This window comes from Protopterus annectens, chromosome 4.part0, assembly GCF_019279795.1.
Source record: "Protopterus annectens isolate FY-2018-M chromosome 4.part0, PAN1.0, whole genome shotgun sequence".
In the NCBI taxonomy this organism is placed as follows: Eukaryota; Metazoa; Chordata; order Ceratodontiformes; family Protopteridae; genus Protopterus; species Protopterus annectens.
The window spans coordinates 1,916,049,770-1,916,069,170 of record NC_056733.1 but is presented as its reverse complement, the minus strand read 5'-3'; the positions used below and the strand labels follow the sequence as shown (position 1 = coordinate 1,916,069,170).

The following is a 19,401-nucleotide window of genomic DNA, read 5'->3' as shown; positions in this document are numbered from 1 at the left end:
CCTTCAAAAAATTGGTCCTTTCCCTCTTCAGACAGGCCTCAGAGGGGTAGATGTAGACGCTCCAGAGGAAGGCCTCAAACTCAACCAAGACAGTGGACTGCTTCCACCCCTAGGGGAGGAGAGGACAGGTCACAAACTCAAAGGAAACAAACTCAATGACTCCCTCTGTTGGGCTACAGGAACTTCTTGCCTGGAAGCCCCTCTCGGAGGAAAACTCTCTCTGTTTTATCAAAATTGGACTCAAATAACCCAAGACAAGTGGGTTTTGGATGTGATTTTAAGAGGTTACAAATTCCATTTTCATACCTTGCCAAGGCCAAGCGGATGGCCAAACCTTCCAAAGCATCAATGGACGGAGGCCTTAAACCAGGTGGAAGCTCTTTTGGCTATGAATGCCATAGAACTGGTTCCACTGTCAGAGATGGGAAAAGGTTTTTACTCAAGGCTCTTTCTAGTCCCAAGGAAGCAAAACTCATGGAGACCCATACTGGATCTGTCGGTCTTGAACACCTTTCTAGAGATTCCAAAATTCAAGATGCTTACTGTACAGCAGCTACTTCCAATGCTATCCAAGGATTCAAGGATGGTAACTTTGGATTTGAAGGAGGCATATTTACACATTCCCATCAGGCAGGATCGCAGAAAATACCTCAGGTTCAAAGCCGGATCGAGGCACTTTCAATTCTCTGCGCTGCCCTTTGGATTGTCTACTGTGCCCAGGGTCTTCACCAAATGCCTGGCTCCAGTAGTAGCTTACTGCAGACTCAAGGGAATTAAAATTTACCCTTATCTGGACAATTGTATAATTCAGGCAGACAGCAAGGATGTCTTACTCCAGCATCTAGAATTTGTACAGAACCTCCTCAAGTTCCTGGGATTCTCTGTAAACATAAAAAAGTCAAATTTGACACCATCACAACACATAACTTTTCTGGGTGCTCTTCTAAACACTACAACCGAGATGGCATTTCTGACATCCGAAAAACAATTATAGCTGACTTCAACTTTCAAAACCTTGGCAACTTTAACTCAACTATCTGCAAGGAAATTCCTGCAGGCTTTGGGTTACATGGCCTCCTGCATCCTTTGGGTTACATGGCCTCCTGCATCCTTCTCGTACCATATGCAAGACTACACATGAGGAAAATACAGTGGTATCTAAAAAGTGTATGGTTTCAGCATTGCCACAGTTTAGACATACTGATCTCCGTCCTTCCTTGCCTTCAAAAGGAATTTCTTTGGTGGTCCAGGGCATGTGCTCTAAACAAAGGGAAACCCTTCTGTCTACCTCCTGCCACTCAGATTCTAACCACGGACGCCTCGGATTATGCTTGGGGAGCCCATTTTCAGGGCAACTGTCTGCAGGGCCTTTGGACAAAGGATCAGAAGCACCTGCATATCAATTTAAAGGAAATGTTAGCCGTTCAGAAAGCTCTATTGGCCTTCAAGAATCTTTTACAACCAGGACAACTACTAATACGGACAGACAACACCACAGTTATGTGGTAGATAAACAAGCAAGGGGGATCTCATTCCTACCCCCTTTGCAGACTAGCCATGGATTTATGGAACACAGCTCTAGCTTACAATCTGGATCTTCAAGCTCAGTTCCTACCAGGGAAACAAAACTTCCTAGCAGACAGTCTGAGCAGAAACCTTTCGGATCCACACGAATGGATGCTGGACACCAAAATATTCAGGATGATAACAGCAGTCTGGGGATGTCCTCACATAGACCTCTTTGCATCCCATTTCAATCATCAACTACAGAAATTTTGCACCAGGACTTTCCACAGAAAAGCTTGGAAAGTGGATGCCCTGTCATTCAGCTGGAGGAACCTCTCGGGATATGCCTTTCCGCCTCTTCCTCGGGTCTTATTGAAGATAAAACAGGACAAGCCCAAGTTGATAATCTTGCTGGCTCCAAATTGGCCTTGGCAGTTTTGGTATCCAATGCTGAAAAACCTATGCCTGGAGCCCCCTTGGGTTTTACCTCAGTCTCCGAACCTTCTGCCCCAACGTCAGGGTCAGGTTCTACTCTCTCATGTCAAACTCTCTGCCTGGCAGCCTGGTTAATCCAGGACCTTTGATTTCTTCTTTACTACCCAAGCAGGTTATGGATGTCATTCTAGAAGCTAGACGTCCTAGCACTAGAAAATCTTATGCAGGGAAATGGAAAAGATTTTGTTCCTGGATGCAGGCTCAGGATTCTGATCCTCTTCTTCCTAACATTACTTTAATCTTACTCTACTTGACAGACCTCTTGCATAAGGGTCTCTCTTTCTCTTCCATTAAGATACATGCCTCTGCTATTTCTGCTCATTATAATACGGACCCTCCCATCTTTTCCCACCAGCTCATGAGACAGTTTCTCAGAGGAGCTAAGAACTTAAGACCTCCTAGATCTCCTCCCATTCCTGCTTGGGATCTCAACTATATTTTGGAAAAACTAACTTTGCCTCCTTTTGAGCCTGCTGCTTCTTCAGACATCAAGTTTTTATCTTGGAAGACAGCTATTCTGTTAGCCCTAACCTCTGCCAGGAGGGTTTCAGAGTTACAAGCTCTTATGGCTGTGGAACCATATATTATTTTTCATCAAGACAGGGTGTCTTTGAGGACTAATCCTACTTTCATGCCTAAGGTGGTTTCCAAAGTGGCTTTAAATCAAACTATCCACTTGCCAACTTTTTTCCCACTCCTCAAAATAAAGGGGAAAGGATCTTACATTCCTTGGATGTACACAGACAGCTACGTTTTTACCTAGACAGAACCAAGGACATCAGAAAATCAGAACAATTGTTTGTTTCTTATGCTTCTAGTTCCCAAGGTAAAGCCATTTCTAAACAGACCATTTCTAAATGGATTGCTCATGGAATCAGATTTTGTTATTCACACCATGGAAAGCAAATCCCAGGGAGTATACGAACTCATTCCACCAGAGCTGCGGCCACTTCTGCGGCCTCCCTCAGAGGAGTTCCTACCAAAGACATTTTGGAAGCTGCAACTTGGAGTTCAGTGCATACTTTTTCTAAGCACTACAATCTACCTCTATACTCTAAGTCTAGGGCAGGCTTTGCCTCTGCAGTCTTGCAGGGCCTTTTAGCTGCCCCTTCTTCATTATGACCACCTCCCTTTCTTTCAGCTTTGGGATTCTACCGTACGGTCATGACTGCAACAGTGAAACACGATGAACATAGTACAGTTGTGTACACCTACCATAAATGTAGATGTTCGAGTGTCTTCACTGTTGCAGTCTGGGTTTCCCTCCCTCCTGTCCCCTCTTGTTTTTACTTTTGTGTAGTTCCTTTTCTTCACCATTCTTCTGAGGTGTATTTGCATAGGTTATGGGACTTTTTTCATTTTGGGACTCCTGACATCTGGGGCAAGAAAAACTGGAGAAGATGGTGTCTGCTGTCAGCTTTGTACTCCTGGCACTCTAACGTCAGGGAACATGGTTGAACAGCCGACACCGGACCCAGACTTTGGGATTCTGGCCGACCGAGGGCTGCCTGCCAGCAGGGGAGAACCCTACAGTCATGACTGCAACAGTGAAGACACTCGAACATCTACATTTATGGTAGGTGTACACAACTGTACTTTGCAAGGCCTCTGGTGCTCATTACTATATAGCACCGAGACAATGGTTGCTCCACCATTGTTGACATCCTATGTTCAGCCTCAAGTCATCCCTTATTGGATGTTTAACCTGTTAAATATATTTCCTCCTGAGAATCATGACAATGGCAGGCCCAACCATTATCTCTTCCATTAGCACAGTTTCCTCACAGGTCCTCTGTGCCACTGTTTTCAGTTAAAACAATTTTGTGATTTTGATCCTCCTCCTAAAATGTATTGGAACACTCTAATGGAAACAAAGTGTTTTAAGAATCACAAAGGACCTAGATGAGAAAGAAGGGAACAGTTTTCTCCCTTCACCTTCAAAATATTTACATTTAATGCAGTAGAAGGCAGTTTAGCCTTTTGAGCCTACCCATCTCCCCAGAGCAGTTTTATTTGGCCTGCTACTTCACTTTACAGTCATGTTGGATAGTCCCATCATTGGTGGACATATTAAAGGATGCTACCAAAATTATAGGGGACAACCTTGACATAGTTGCTTCTGTCATGAAGAAAGCTGTCCAGGTTTTCAAACTGCCAGTGTGGAATATTTGGTTTGGACAGAGATTGCCAGGCTAGGTATCACAGTATGTACGGTAGCATAGAAGTCACTTACCTTCTTAGAAGCCCTGTGTTCAACAAGCATAGAATCCGGGAGACTGGACTGCTCTAGGAAGCAAAGATTCATACCTGTTTGTTGATTTACTGTATCCACATAGTATATTTTCATAGAGAGCTGACTGATTAAATGCATTATGTGTTAAAGTAGTTACTGGATAGGCTAGTGAAAGACAGAAGAAGCTACTATCTTTGCAAATATGAACAGGCTTATGCCACATATCATTTACAGCGCATCAGAAGGTGCAGCTGGAGCAGCAGGACTTGGTTTAGTTTTATCAGCATCCCTGACTGTGACTCACAATCTTTGCTGTAGACACCAAGGTGACATTTTTCAGATTCCCATTTCCCTGGATCCCTTCTGTTTGTTCATAAAAATTAGTGCCTAAAAAGAATAGAAAAGTGAGGCAAGACCCACCGTAGGTATAACATTTTAATAAGATGCAGAGAAGCCATTGCCTGATATAGTTTTGGGGTGAAGCACACAGCAGCAGCAACAGGAAACTTCTGGAATGAAACAGAATCCTTAATCTGCATCCCAGTAAAGTCACAGGTGCAGAAGATGGGATTCCCAGTTATTACCTAGAGGCTGAGCAGGTAAGTCCTTCACCATTGTAGGTGTAACACTTCACCCATCACTGGGCACAATTTAGTATGAAACAGGGGATCTAACACTCAATGTGGTTTAGGCACTGCACACAGCAGCAGCAACAAGAAGGCGTTGGGTAGAAGTATTCCTCTTAGTCCTGATTCAAGTAAGATTGCAGACCCAGGCAATGGTGTTCTCAGTAGTTACTGTGAGGCTGCAGTTGGCCCTAGAGCAGACAGAATCAGTCTTGAGACTTTTGGTATGCTTTTCCTTCATACCTATTGACTGTCAAGCCACTTGTACCTGAATTACCATTTGCTGTCCAGAGCAACTTTCATCTGATCTGTAGGAGGACCCTCCTGTCTCCGAAGAAAGTATGCTATGGCACCTTACATTCTTTTTCATAGCATGGAATGATAAGGTTGACAGCAGCATAACTACAGCAGTCATCCAGGAAACAATGAAGGGTACTTTGCTGAGTGTTGCCCTTGTTCCAAAGGACTAAGAGACTAGTTAAAAGCCACTAAGACTGGAGTCATCCGTGCTCTAAAGATGGATTTTAGTTGTCTTCAGTAATCCAGCAGCATGTCTCCTATTACATGCCACCATTCTTGTCAGTTGTTTTGGGTAGGACCTAATCAGAGGAAGAATTTTTAGTATACAAATCCCCAACCCCACCTCCTGGCTTCTGACTTCTGCACCTATGTCTCCGTGGGACCTACAGTACTCACCCTGATGCATGCATGCATGCTTTCACATATATACAGTACAAGTACAGTCCTCTGCTTGGCATGAAGAAGAATATATTCCTGAGTGTATACTGTATGCTGTGCACCCTTTGTGTTGGCATTGCTATTACAAAGATCAGACTGCCTTACCGTCCGGTTTTAGGGATGAACCAGTGTTGGCCACTCCTTCCACTCCTCCCTACTCGATCCTGCAGCGGCTTGTCTGCTAACCAAACCTGGTTTTCTGTGTCACAGTTAAGGATTCATCCCTCTACACCACAGAGGTGGCTATCAAACAGCAGCAATCTTGAGACTTTTCCCAACTGTCTCACTCTGAACATGGTTGAGCGTCAATTTTCCCTCCACCTAAAAGCTTGGAGAAATATGTAGAAGGACAGGTGTGTAAAGGAAATAGTATCCAGAGGTTATACCTTACTATTTCTGTGTTCTCCCTGAATTTCATTGCTTCCATTCAAAGATGTTACCTCCTTTCAAAAGTAAGCAATTAGAAGGGGGAGTTCTTGAAACTCCACAGAAAAAGAACCATCCAGGAGGTACTCCTAGACCACAAAAGCATAAGAATATTATTTGAGATTCTTTTGGTCCCAGAGGATTTCAAGCTGGATTTTGATCTTATTTCAGTTCAAATTATTCCTTTCTTATGGTGCAGTGCATTCTGTCCTTCCTTGCTTGTCAGAAGAAGATGGAATGTGCTCTTTGGTCTTCTAGAATGCATATTTCTACAACTAAACTGTTAAGGAGGTATATACACTTCCGGGTTGGAGGTGGTCACTACAAATTCAAAACGTAGTGTTGATTTCAGGTCTGCATGCAGGGTGTTCATCAAGTGTGCATCCGCAGTTGCAGTTCATGTGAGACTTTAGGGAGTCAAGAGTTTCCCATATTTAGATGGCTGGCTCCTTGTTTCTCCATCTCTGAATGGATATAGAGAGTTTGTTTTTTGTGTCTTTCGGCTTTTCCCAGTTAGGGGTCGCCACAGTGGAACTCTGGCTTGCCGGGCCTAATGCACAACCTTCAACGAAGGAATGCCCATTCACGCATGTCGCTACACAGAAGACGCTCTAACTGAGAATCGAACGGGCAACGTCTAACTGTGAGGCGACAACGCTACCACAGCACCACCACCGCAGTGAATGGATATAGAGAGTAAAAAGCAATATTTAAAAAAGCAGCTTAGTTTTGTTGAAGTAACAGAGAATCTCACAAAGTCCTGCTTGCTACTGGCTCAGCTTCTTATATTTATATGATGCATTTCAAATAGTTCTGTTTGTTGGGCTTTCCAGTCCTACAGTGGGATGGTATCCTTTCAGCATGTAGTTGCCTCTGTTCTGTTAACATAGTTTGTTCCAGCAAAGATTTGTTTTAGAATCTTAGGAATTATGGCACCTTCAGTTTTTATACTCCCTTATGCCAGGATTCACATGAGAGCCTTTCAGTGGGCAGTTTATATCCAGTGGTCCCAGCATTTTGATAATTTTTCTTGTCCAGTTCAGATCTTCAGAGATTACCAAGAGCACCTGTAGTGTTAGTTATATTCCACCAGCTTTTGGTCTAAAAACCCCAGTTAACTTCAGGCAGTGCAGGCCACAGTGACCACAAATGCATCTGCTATAGGATGGGGAGTGGACATTTCAGCAGGCACTCTTGTTTATAAGATCACCTCAAGAGTCTCATTTTTACATAAATATTCTGGACTTGAGTGGTTCTTTAGCTCTAGTTGGCCTTTCAAGATCATCTGCTCCAGATAGTCATCATCATTCATTTGGCCAACGTGACTGTCATGTCAACAAACAAGAAGAAACATGTTTGTATCCCCTCTGCCAAAGAGGTAGTAAGAGTATGTGAGTGAGCCATTTGACTCCTGCCACTTTCTAGAAGCAGTTTACAGTCCAGAGGAGGCCATTTTTCTACTGGACTGATTCAGTTGCTGTCTTCTTTTACCTCACTGATATCTTGTATCTGAAGCACTCCAGTATGTGATCTATTTGCCTGTCCAACAGATGCCAATGTCCCAACTTCTTTTCACTTATTGCCCTCCACATGATCTTGTCATGAATACCTTAGCTCACACATAATCAGATGGATTCTTTTCCACTGTTTCCCTTCTGTCGAGATTAACCCAGAAGATGAAATTCTTCAAGGCTAGGGTTATTCTTTTAATACTTTCTTGCCCAGTGACACCATGTTCTTCTGCAAAAGCCAACACGACTTTGACCTTTCAAGATTTTGCTGTCTTACCCTTGAGACCAATCCCACTCAGAACTACACATCCTAAAGATGATGATGTGGCTCCTTAGTGTCATTGCTAAAAATTCTGTATGTTTAGAGGTGGTATCTGTAATCGTATATTTTCAGAGGCCCTTCCCCTAAAAAACATAGAGACAAACTGATTCATTTCTTCTGTTAGCTCCCCAACAGAAAGATAGAGAAGGGGGAGAGTTAGAAAGATTGCGAAAGTTAGAGAGAGAGAGATCTTGCACACTGTGTCTTCTTTTGTCATTTTCTTGTATATCTGAAATCTTTGAATGGACTTGAATCTTCATCTGATGTTCTCCTTGACTACTGTTTCCAACTTACATTTTTGGGGGTAGACTCGTCATCCTGTGCTTCTCTTGAGGTATGTAAAACTTCTAGTCGAAAGTACAAAAAAAAGTCACCTGTCTGAGATCTTATTCCTCTGTGAGACAGTTATTTTATGCTGAAAAGCGTATATTTCCACATTTTGAGCTTGGTGGTTCTGTGAATCTAAAGATGGTGTCCTGGAAAACTTTTTCTAGTGACTGTCTCTTTCATTAAACAGATGTCTGAGTTGTTGGCCATTTCTGTCATGCCTCCCTACCTAATTTTCCACAAAGAATGGGAGGAATTTGGAGCACCTCATCCTTTATGCAAGAGGTGGAGGTTGTTATGGAGTAAAATCTCAATTTATTAAAATATACTCTCTGTTCTCTAGGCTAGTCTCACTAAATCAGTGACCTCTTTTCAGGGGAGACCCAATGTATTATTCATGCTGGTTAGGGAAAGTTTAGCAGGACATTGGGGAAATTCCACTTACTCTTTTCAGTAGGTGCCGTGGGACCTCTTAAATCATCTCCACAAGATGGGAGCTTGGTTTAATGTCTCATTTGACGGCCAACACACGTGTAGTACCCTGCTTAAGCTGCACTGTAGTGTCAGTATTGGAAAATGAATCCAACTACCTTGTTTAGAAACAGAACAAACTATTTTCCTGATTCTTCTAATCCTTATGAATACCTTCTTTTTTATCTGTCCACAGACAGTTTAGATTTTATGTGGACCAAAGTAATGCTTTTTGTAAACATGAGCAGTTATTGATCTTCTGCTAAGTTTGTGTTTACTAGGAAGGTTTATATGCTTACCCTTTCTATATGGTTAGCTAAATGTCTTGAATTATCTCACATTAAACATGGAAAGCCGTACCTGTAATTGATCTCATTTAACTAGAGCTGTGGCTACATATGCAGCCTTTTCCCACAATGTATTGTTAATGATATTTTAGCAGCTGAAACCTGGTTTTCCTTAACATTTGGTTATTTATATTTGATTTTTATGTCAAGACTGTATTTTTATGATGTGCACAAAATAGTCTCCTCTTTAGAAAACAAAATTGAGTCTCAGTTGTTTATAGCAGGCTCTTTTAGCAGAAGCTATGTATTTGTGCATGTAGCAATTATGGAAATTTGGAAATTTTTAAGATGTAGCCTATTTTTAGCTTATTTGCATAAGCAGTAGGACATACCTGTATCCTGTTATGCTGAATGGATACATTTCAGTATAGAGCAGAGATTAACAGGTTAATTAAGGCTTTTATACCTTGAAGTCAGCTAGAAAACTGACTGTGAGTTACCATGTGTACTTCTAGAAATGCATATGAACACGTGTAAAAATTAATTATTTTCATGGATTTTCTTTGTTTTCTGCAGACTGGAGATGGGAGAAAGGAAAGAAGCACAAGAGTGATTACTTCAATATTCTCCATGCCTTCCTTGATAGAAAAGACAGTTACTACTCAATCCACCAAATTGGTAAGGCAACTGACAAGATTTTGCTATTGTCTGACACCATTAAAAAAAGTAACAACTGACAGAACATGTCTGTCTGTAAGACCTTACAACTAGACAAAAATCAAAAGAAACTGCAGTAGCATTCAGAAGTAATATGAGACAAATCTAGCATTCAGTGTTGCAACAGGAAACTCAAAAGGAACACAATTGCTTACTTCTGCATAAAGCTAACTGAATCAGACAGTTTGCACAGGAAAGGCCCTGGGGAAACAAATCATCTTGTTTGTAAGCATGAATGCAGAGAAAAAAGCCCAACAGTTTAGTATCAGGTGTTAGAAATGGGAATGATACATGAACCGTTAATGATGGTGACAAAGCAGAAATGCTTACTGAATATTTCTCTTCAGTTTTCCTGTCTGGAAGTTCTTAAACTAATACTGCAAGTAGTCTAGATGGGGAAGTTGACACCAACCAGCACATTTATTAGTAAACATACTGAGAGAACACATAAGGCATGAAGGTGGACTCCTTGTAAATCCAGCATAAGCTACAAGATAGAATTCTTCTTCTTCTTTTCCCGGTTAGGGGTCACCACAGCAGATCACCTGTCCGCTCATGATTGGCAGCAGAGTTTTATAGTGTCGAGTTGCCAGCCCGGCACCCAACCTTCCACAGAAGGCACACACATGCACGTACTCACACCTAGGGCCAATTTAGAGTGTCCAATCCACCTGCAGCATGTCTTTAGGATGTGGGAGGAAACCGGAGCATCTGGAGGAAACCCACGCAACCACAGGGAGGACATGCAGACTCCGCACAGAAGGCACCCCAGCCGAGGATCGAACCGGAGAACCTCTTGCTGTGAGGCGGCAATGCTAACCACTGCACCACCATGGCTGTCCCCAAGCTACAAGATAGAATTAATTTATTGAAAAGATCTGCTTTGGTGAATAAGCTGCTTGCGGTACAGTTATGTTTATGATAGCCAAGTAATTCACACACTCCAGCTTCCTAAGTAAAGATGCTTTCCTTTTAAAAAATGTTTACCTCAGAAATGGCAAGACTTGGCCTTTCACACTTGTTAAAACAAAGGAAGTTTTATATTTTCATTGTTTTAGACAACAAAACCTTACAGGTTCAGTTGTAGTCAATAAAGAAACACCCAGTTCATGCTTCCTTCTTCTGATACACATTTGGTTATATATATTTTTTCTCTCATTATGCTGTGGGTAATAGGAAGTGATCCTTTACCAAACTGCTACCATAGTCCACAAAGAGCAAAGACACATTTTTCTTCTTCCCTTTTCTGCTATCAGTGCTGTTTCATACTCCCAAACATTCATTTTTTTTTTCTTTTCCAGTCTCTACACACTCTTTCTCCATGCCTTTTGCAAATCTGTTTTTCTTTTTGTATGTTCCTCAGTAGTGCCATTAAAGGGGTAGTGGTCTAGCCATCATCTCCCTAGCAGGTGCCTTGCTGTAGTGCCTTCACTCTCTTTGTGTAAATGATATAGTTGGGGAAGTAATGTCCTGTGATGTCATCACCTTAAACACTATTGGGATAATGCTGAAAGTAATGTTGGGAAGGAGTGTGTGCAATACAACTAAAACACAAGAATGCAAACTAAGAGTAGTTAAGGTGAGTTTTAATACTGAAAAAGTGTAGAGAAAGAGACACTTTATTGCTTTTGTTCCATTAAAAAAAGAGGAAGGACAGCTAAAAGATTAAGACAAGAAAAATGGATTTGGTTTTACAGACTTTCAGACCAGTCTTGCTTTGAGATGTTCTACCAGCAGATAATAGCACTTGGGTAATTATAAGCTGACTTTAGGACCCGTAAGTTACTGCTGTCAAGCTATCGTCTGTCTGGGGTCATACACAGAAATGACATCAAGTAAATGTATTTTTTTTCAAGTATAATTTTTATTGCACTTTTCTTCTATTGACATCAGGTAAATGTATGTTACAGTAAAAGGGACAAATCTCAAAGGGACAGATTAAAGACTGTTTAAAAATGACCATTTGATAAGCACATGAGGTACTTTCATTCCCAGAGAGCCCCCACTTCCACTAGCAGTTATAGCCACTTTGTTGACTGTGTACACCCCTTATTGTTGTGAAAAAATAAATTTTATGTACTTCATTGGTAGCTTTGTATGAGCTACATGAAACTGTATAAAGATCACTAACATCATACCACAAGATCCAACCATGTATAGCACTGTTTAAACAGAAGAGTATTTATGAGACCATAAGAAATATTAACCACCTGATAAAATATGCTAAGCCAAATATACACAAGCTGTACAGAAGTAAAAGTCATCTGAATAATTCCACAATAAAGAGAACTGTTACTAATGGAGAGGTTCCTTATGGCAAACAAGTTTGCATTTTAGTGCTTCATCTGCAAATGCAGTGCCAGCTGCCCTTGAATAAATTGCCTATGTTACATTAGAAAAAGTCATGTGATATTGCTATAACATTTCCTGAACTATATCAGCTGTGCAATAAGGAATGGTTGGAAAACTACAACAACAGGTACATAGTTACCAGGTGTGCAGTCCTGGAGGCAATTAAGGAACCTAGCCCAAACTCCCAGTTGCTTGCCTTAAAGCACTGTGCTGTTAAATGAGTTGTTCAGTGTCACATAGCAAGTAAAAGAAGTTGGAAAGATTCAAACCCTGTACCCTGACACAGGAAGCTGCTTATTAACAAGTCCGAGCTTTAGTGTTCTGCACCCGTTGCCAGAGTAATGGATTTTAACTAAATGCAGAAATCCTTCACAATACGATCTTGTAAAGAAGACTGTATCACAATAATATGCAACAATGACTTGCATGCTGAAGATCAGATGATTCTGATCATCACTCTAAGTAATGCAGACTATATGACCTGACAAATGTCACCCCTTTGCGGTTGCTGAATGCTCTAAAGAAGGTACTGCAAAAAATATATTACTAAAATAGAATGTGTTTACACTACTAAAACATAACATTTTTAAACTATATTACACAGTCCAGGACTATTGAATTCATTCATTCTTTAGTGCAATGAATAAAGCACAGTGGCTTCTGTTCAGTAACCCACAAGTCATACAAAAATCAGAAATATTACAAATATTACTGCATATTACATACTTTTTTTGGATGGGGGCTTGGAGGTCACCTACGTCTTGTTTTTGACCTCCCTGTGTCATCTCTTTCATCAAGAATAGCTCTTCCCTCTGACATCACTCAGTACAGGCATACCTCTTAACTGTACAGATTTTCGCAGAATGTCCAGATTTTTGACTCATATTTTTGGTCTGTTACTCATAAAATTTGTGATTTTTTTGGCAGATCACTGGAGTGATCTGAAGACTGAAGTCATTAAATAATTATATACATTTGTGTTTCAGACTTCATATCCTTCAGAAAAATGCATGCTAAGACAAATTCTGTTTTTCTAGCAACTTTCTACGTTTAAAAGAGTAATGTTTAAATAAAACATGTCCCTATTTTTGGGCCTTTGTTCCCCCCTTTCAGTTGAGTTTTGTCCAGATTTTTTGTGCTGAGAGGTTGAGAGGTATGAGTACAGGTCTGACTTACTTGAATGGCTAATAGTGCTATATTGTTGCAGCATACAACTCCAAGGTCAACAAAGCTGGGTCATAGTTCAGAAAAGAGATGGAAGCTGTTATATGCCAATGAGTAAATCTGTTCTGAACAGGAAATTTTTTTTTTTTTTAGTTAGGATGCCAAGGAGTTATATATATATATATATATATATATATATATATATATATATATATATATATATATATATATACATACATACATACATATATATACAATTGTTTTAATTAATTTTGCATTGCTACCCCCCCTTAGGCATCACCAGGCCCTAGACAGCTGCTTAGGTCATCTTGTGCTGTATCTGACCCTTTTCTCGGCATTGGCCACAGTGATGATAGGCTCCACTATGAGTACTCTTACACTTGCTGTAGGTGTACTTGACTGATGCATTTTCCCCAAATACACATTCTGAAAACATCAATAAATTTTTTTTGTAGGTGACTAACCCACCTCTACTAATATATACTAACTTCATGGTTGCACAGACATTGGAGAAGAGAGGATTACCCCCCCCCCCAGGGTGTAACTCTGTACATGTTCATCCACAGTCACACACCAAGACAAACACATTCTCGGTTTCAGGGAGATTGCCTCAGGTGCCATCTTTCTGTGTGTTTTCATTCAAATAGATGTAGCTTTCCCATTATGATATTGGCTCTCTTATCTGATATTTCAGGTTATGTACCTCAAACCCTAGGTTCCTTTAGCTTTTCTCCATGCAGACAGCCACAGCATGCAGCTTCTCTGTCTGTTCCTCTCTGCGAAATATCTTTAGCCCTGGCTTTTCTTCATGCTTTTCCCCATAGTCTCCATGTCTGGATTAAGATAAGCCAGTAAAAGCTATTTGGTACCTGAACCAATATTGTCTGTTATAACAAACCTACACTAAATACTGTGTAGAGTCTGTTGTGTGCAGACTTGTAAACGGCATTTCTTAGATCAGCCTACTGTGTAAATCCATGTCAGAGTGCTGTCTACATTTGTGCCGAATTCTGTGTCCTTAAGTGGTTCATCTTACCATCCACTGCATGCAGTTTTTTGTCAAAGTTCCATGACTATGGGGTGTATGCTGGTTTTTGAACTTCACCTTTTTCCGAACCCAAGTTTGTGTCCACTAAGACTGAAACTGGTAGTTTTTTTCTGATCGTTGTAACCCTGTCCTTAATCTACCCACCAGTAATGTGAGTCATGCTTTAATTACCTCCAGCAGAAGCATCCATGCCAGATTGGACTCACCAGCTGCAATGTTTGATGTTTAGTCCATTGAGACTGACAGCAGTCCCTGCTACTGTGTTTCAAGAAACAATGTCTGCAACTAATCCTGTTTTCCTGTCTCATGCACATTTTTAAGAAGAGGAAAATAAAAGAGAGAAGACAGAAAAGATGACTACTTACTGTAATCAGTAAGGAACAAGGAAGAAGTCTCCATGTGCATCTAACTGCTATAGGATGTAAGATGAATCTGGCTCTCCATCCTTCCTTCCAGAAGACTTTTCTTTTAGCGGTGTTAAGCACCATTAGGGCAACAAAGACTTGGAAGGTTTTGTCTCAAGACAGACAAAAGCTTCTGAAGGTGCCATTTTACACCGAGTGGCATTTCCATTAGTCATTATCTGTCAAAGCATCTTGAATAACGCACTGTTTCTCCCAGATGCTGTCTGCTGTAGTCCACTGTAGTGGATAGCTCAAGTGGAATTTTATATTCATTTGTGCAGAAGAAAGCCAACACACTGCAGCTGTTGGTAGTATAATCCATGGACTTGGAAATTTGGGCTTTGGTCTACCTCTGAACGCATGCTTTCATGTCATGCTGATCTGGTTTACTGCTAATGCTGTATTTTAATTGGTTCCAGGTAGCCACCTGATTAAGAATGTCTTTTTCAAACTGAATATTGGATATGTATAAACCATGTACAGTGTAGACTCCTAGCTTATGTATTGCCTCTGGGATGTCTGGGATGTAGATGGAAATAGCCAGCAGAGTGGCAGAATTTGACACAGTCAGGGCCAATAACTGCCCTTGGATATGATAGCACTTTGAGACAGATTCCTCTGCTGGAAAAAACTTTGATGCCCATCAAATGTCTTAAAATGTAGTGTTCATTGACTCAGTGCTGTCCCTACCTCCATCTTATTCACAATTATGTATTTTCCATGCACATGTTCCATGCCAGCTTGTGAGATCCTGTTTACTTTTTGTAGAATTCCTTTTATGTCGAAGATGAGGAATTGGAGATGATCTTTTCAGAAACTTATAGAAATTATGATTATTTCTTATCTTTTGATTCTGTTTTGGAGAAATTCTTATTTAGGAAGGCCCCCTTTATAACACAGAGCCAAAGATTTGTTAGAACGTGGCTTTCCCTTCCAAAATAAAAGTATAGAAAGATGTCAGGTCACCTCTCATCTGAGGTATGCAGTGCTTTAAGTGTAAACATTTTCTGACTGTAGCCCACCCTTTTCCAGACAAAAAGGCAGATTACCTGTACAGGACAGATTTAGACCTCATAGGACCCTTCAGAATGAATCCCAGGGCAGATTCTTTAGTTGAATCATTTACCCAGTAAAAGTCTGAAGACTATGCTATCTGTTTCCTATCTAACAAGTAATCCGATATTTTATATTGCTGTGTGGGAAAGAGTTTGATTGCTCATGTGTTCCTTCAACTGTCCATCATTTAGGGCTTACTTCAGATTACTGTTGTATAGTTTGCACTAAAGAAGTTAGCCCTGCTCGTGAATACCTTAGAACACAAGGTGTCCTTTCTTAATCATTGTTGCAGTACTCCTTACTATAGGGGCATTCTGCCGAGGGTGGCTATGCATCCAGACAGCATGCCAAGCCTGTATGTCAGATATAAGTCCTATGTCCAGTTTATAATGTGCATAAGTGATGTACGAGAGCAAAACCCTCAGAACCTCTTTGCTGCTAGTCTGAATGCAGCATTTCAAATTTGGTCTGAAGGTCGTTTGTCTAGTACAAAACACCAGTACTTGGACTGATAACTACCCCATTGGGGACTCTTCCTTTTCCTTTTTCTTTTAGCTTGTTTCATTGTAGGTATATGCCAACTCGAAAGGGGAAACGTGAATGTGGGAGGCAGATTCCCCAAAAGTATTTACAGAATAAGTGCCTTTTTTGTTTAGATGCATAGCAGCACTATAAACAGTCCTAAGACTTGCACAGCTGTCTTTCCTCTCTTTTGGTCTGTCTGGAAAACCATAGCCTTAAAATTCTTGCTCAAAGAATAAGGCTCTTTGATTTTCCCACCCAGAAGTCAAGCCAACAGTGAAAAACATGTTGAAGAAATTAAAAATGGAGACTTTTGCTGTCCAACCAAAGTTAGACATTTCTGTTATGTCTGATGAAGAGACCACAGAATCTCCAGTTCAGACACCTGCCCCTCCTTTCCTGACCCAGTTGGAGGCCGATATAGGGCATGCTGCTCACATGTCCTCTGAGACTGAGCTGACATCCATTGAGGATGATCATTTCAGAAGGCTCTAGGGGGATTCTTGAGAGTTTAGTGAGGGAAGAAATCCTAGGTTCTCCAATAGAAGATGCTAGGGTTCAGAATGTCTGAGGTTTGTCAGGTGGTTGTCCCTGTTCAAAAGAAACAGAAAACAAGGCATGTTGCTTCTGTTGGCAAGGACCCCCAAAGGGCTGGCAAGAATTTACCCACAATCTCTTTAAAGCCCTTATAGCTTTGAAACTTCCTCAGGAGTTGTCAGGCCCTTTTTCTTTAGGGATGTCTTCTAGTTCTACTCATTCAAAGAGAACTGGGGAGATTTCTTCTTCTGATGAAGAAGATTTAGATTATGGAGAGGAGTCTTTAACTTATTCATCCCAGATTCATTTGACTCTTGATTTGGGTTCTAATGAGGAAGCATTCTTTCACCTGCTTCCCCATTGAAAGAACTTTCTTTTGGGGACACTGTTCTTAAAATGATAGGACATATTAAGTGGGAAAGCTCTCAGATATTTGAGGTTCTAAAAAGGTATTATGATCTCCTGTAGATGAATTCCCTAGATCTTCTGCAGTGCCTCTTGTTCTTGAGGCTCTTAGATATTCTCACATCTGCTTCTCAAACCCCCTGAGTCTCAGCTTGTGCTCCTAAAATGTCAGACAGATTTTATAAGGTTCCTGAGGCTCAGAAGTTTCTGTCTTTTCCCTCTCTACTGACAAGCTCACTAAGATTCTTGCTTCTTCAAAACTCTTGTCATCTGACATGGATAGCAGAGCCATGAACAAATATGGCAAGAAGGTGTATACCTCTAACAGCTTGGCTTCTTGGACCATCTGTTATCAGACATATATAGCCAGATATGTGATTTGCCTTCTTTCCAAACTGGGGGGAGTTTTAGCTGACATGCTTGAATTTGATGAAAAGAATGTAGCTCTTTCTTTGCCCAATTCTACTTCCCAGGTAGCTAGACATTCAATTTAGTGTAGCTGTAATGCTAATGATTCTTCATACAGGGAAGCTGCATCAGTGTCTGTCATTAGAAAGTATTCCTTACTTAGGCTTCAGTCCATTACAGAGAATGTAAAGGCAAAATTATAAGATTCTCCTTGGGAAACCCAGAACTTGTTGGCTTGTCTGCCGTAGATCTCTCTAAAATGTAGCAAGACCAGGGTGAGGTCATGCAATCATGCAAGATCCTAACATCATTTTTTTCTTTCCGCTGTTCTTAAGTATCAAAGGAACTGTCCTTTTAAAGTGGTCCCTTTGTGTGCAAACATCCAAAATTACCTTGAAAGGTTAAAAGATAATCAAAAAAGTTTTTTTTCTGAAAAACAAAGTCTAAGGGGTAAAAATGTTCCTTTCAAGACAAACCTCCTTCCATGCAACTACCCTTACCTTTCCCTCAACCAGATTCCTCTTTCTCAAAGACTGTCTCTGTCTTTTCCTGTTTGTCAAGAGATCACAACAGGCAAATGGGTAGTGTCTGTAATTCACAACAGCTACCACATGGCGTGGAAGTCTCTTCCTCCATTTTCAGTCATTCCTCAACCTCCTCCTTGCCAGTTGTGTCATTGTCAACCTCTACTTAAAGACCTGTTGGCTGAAGGCACTATTCAGCCAGTGCCTCTTTGCCAGAAGGGCATGGGTTTCTATTCCAGTATGTTTTTCATCCCCAGGAAGGAGAGCCCATAAAGACACATTCTAGACCTTTCTTTTCTCAACACTTTTCAGAAAGTTCCTTCTTTCAAAATGTTGACTCTTGAATCTCTTTCCAGTGCTTCTACCTCAGGCCTTTCTGGTTTCCCTGGACCTGAATAATGCCCATCTTCGTATTCCTATTCACCCTCTTTTCGGGAGGTATTTATGGTTCTTTGATTCTTCCGTACATTATCAATTCTATGCTTTGCTATTTGGTCTTTCTACAGTCCCAAGGGTATATACCAAATGCCTAGCCCCTGTCATAGCCTTTTGCAAACTTCATGGCATTCAGTTTTTTCTGTTATCTGGATAACCTTCTTATTCCACATCTATCCCAGCAGGCTCTTATGCATGACTTGGAATTCACAATGCTGCTTTTTTGCAGTGTAGGCTTCATTCTAAATTTAAAGAAGTCATTTATGACGCCTTCTCATGACATTTTCCTGGGTTGCAGGATCTAAGCTCTTACTATGACAGCTTTTCTTCCTCCTCCAAAGGTCCTCTTGTTGCCAGCTTTCTTTCAGTCCCTTTTTCCTTTGTGAGATACCTCAGCAAGAGAATTTCTGGGAACTGTGCCTATGGTTTCATTTGCCAGTCCATATGAAAAAGTCCTACTGATATCAGAAGACAATTTGTCTTCAGCATGGTCATCCCCTGGACTTCGCATTTCTCTCTTGCCTTGCCTAAGGAAGGAATTTCTTGATGGACCAACCATTTGTCTTTAAATGTAGGCCTTCCCTTTCTGTTGTGTTGTTGGTGACTCCCTTTGGACCAAGACAGCATTGGTTTCCTCTTCTTTTTCACCTGACCAGGGGCAATCATCACAAGTTACCACACAGGTTGGATCTACTCACACAGGACAAGGGGTATCTAATCCATCCTTCTCTTCTCACCCTACATTTGACACTTTGGGTGATTGGGTTTTAATTCCTTTTACTCACCATTTTTCTGAGAATTTGCTTCAGGTTTTGCAGGAGCCAGGAAAACCCAGTACTAGAAAATCTTGTGTTGCTAAGTGGAAA

General features: G+C 40.9%; 1 protein-coding gene across 1 annotated transcript in view; it reads left to right on the top strand.

Moving 5' to 3' along the window:
- The window catches only part of ATG4B (autophagy related 4B cysteine peptidase), a 1,090,283-nt gene that overhangs the window by 497,053 nt on the left and 573,829 nt on the right, over window positions 1-19,401 (top strand). The window contains exon 5 of the mRNA XM_044069567.1: window positions 9,519-9,620. Within this exon, the coding sequence (XP_043925502.1) occupies window positions 9,519-9,620 (102 nt within the window). The remainder of the gene's footprint in view (window positions 1-9,518; window positions 9,621-19,401) is intronic.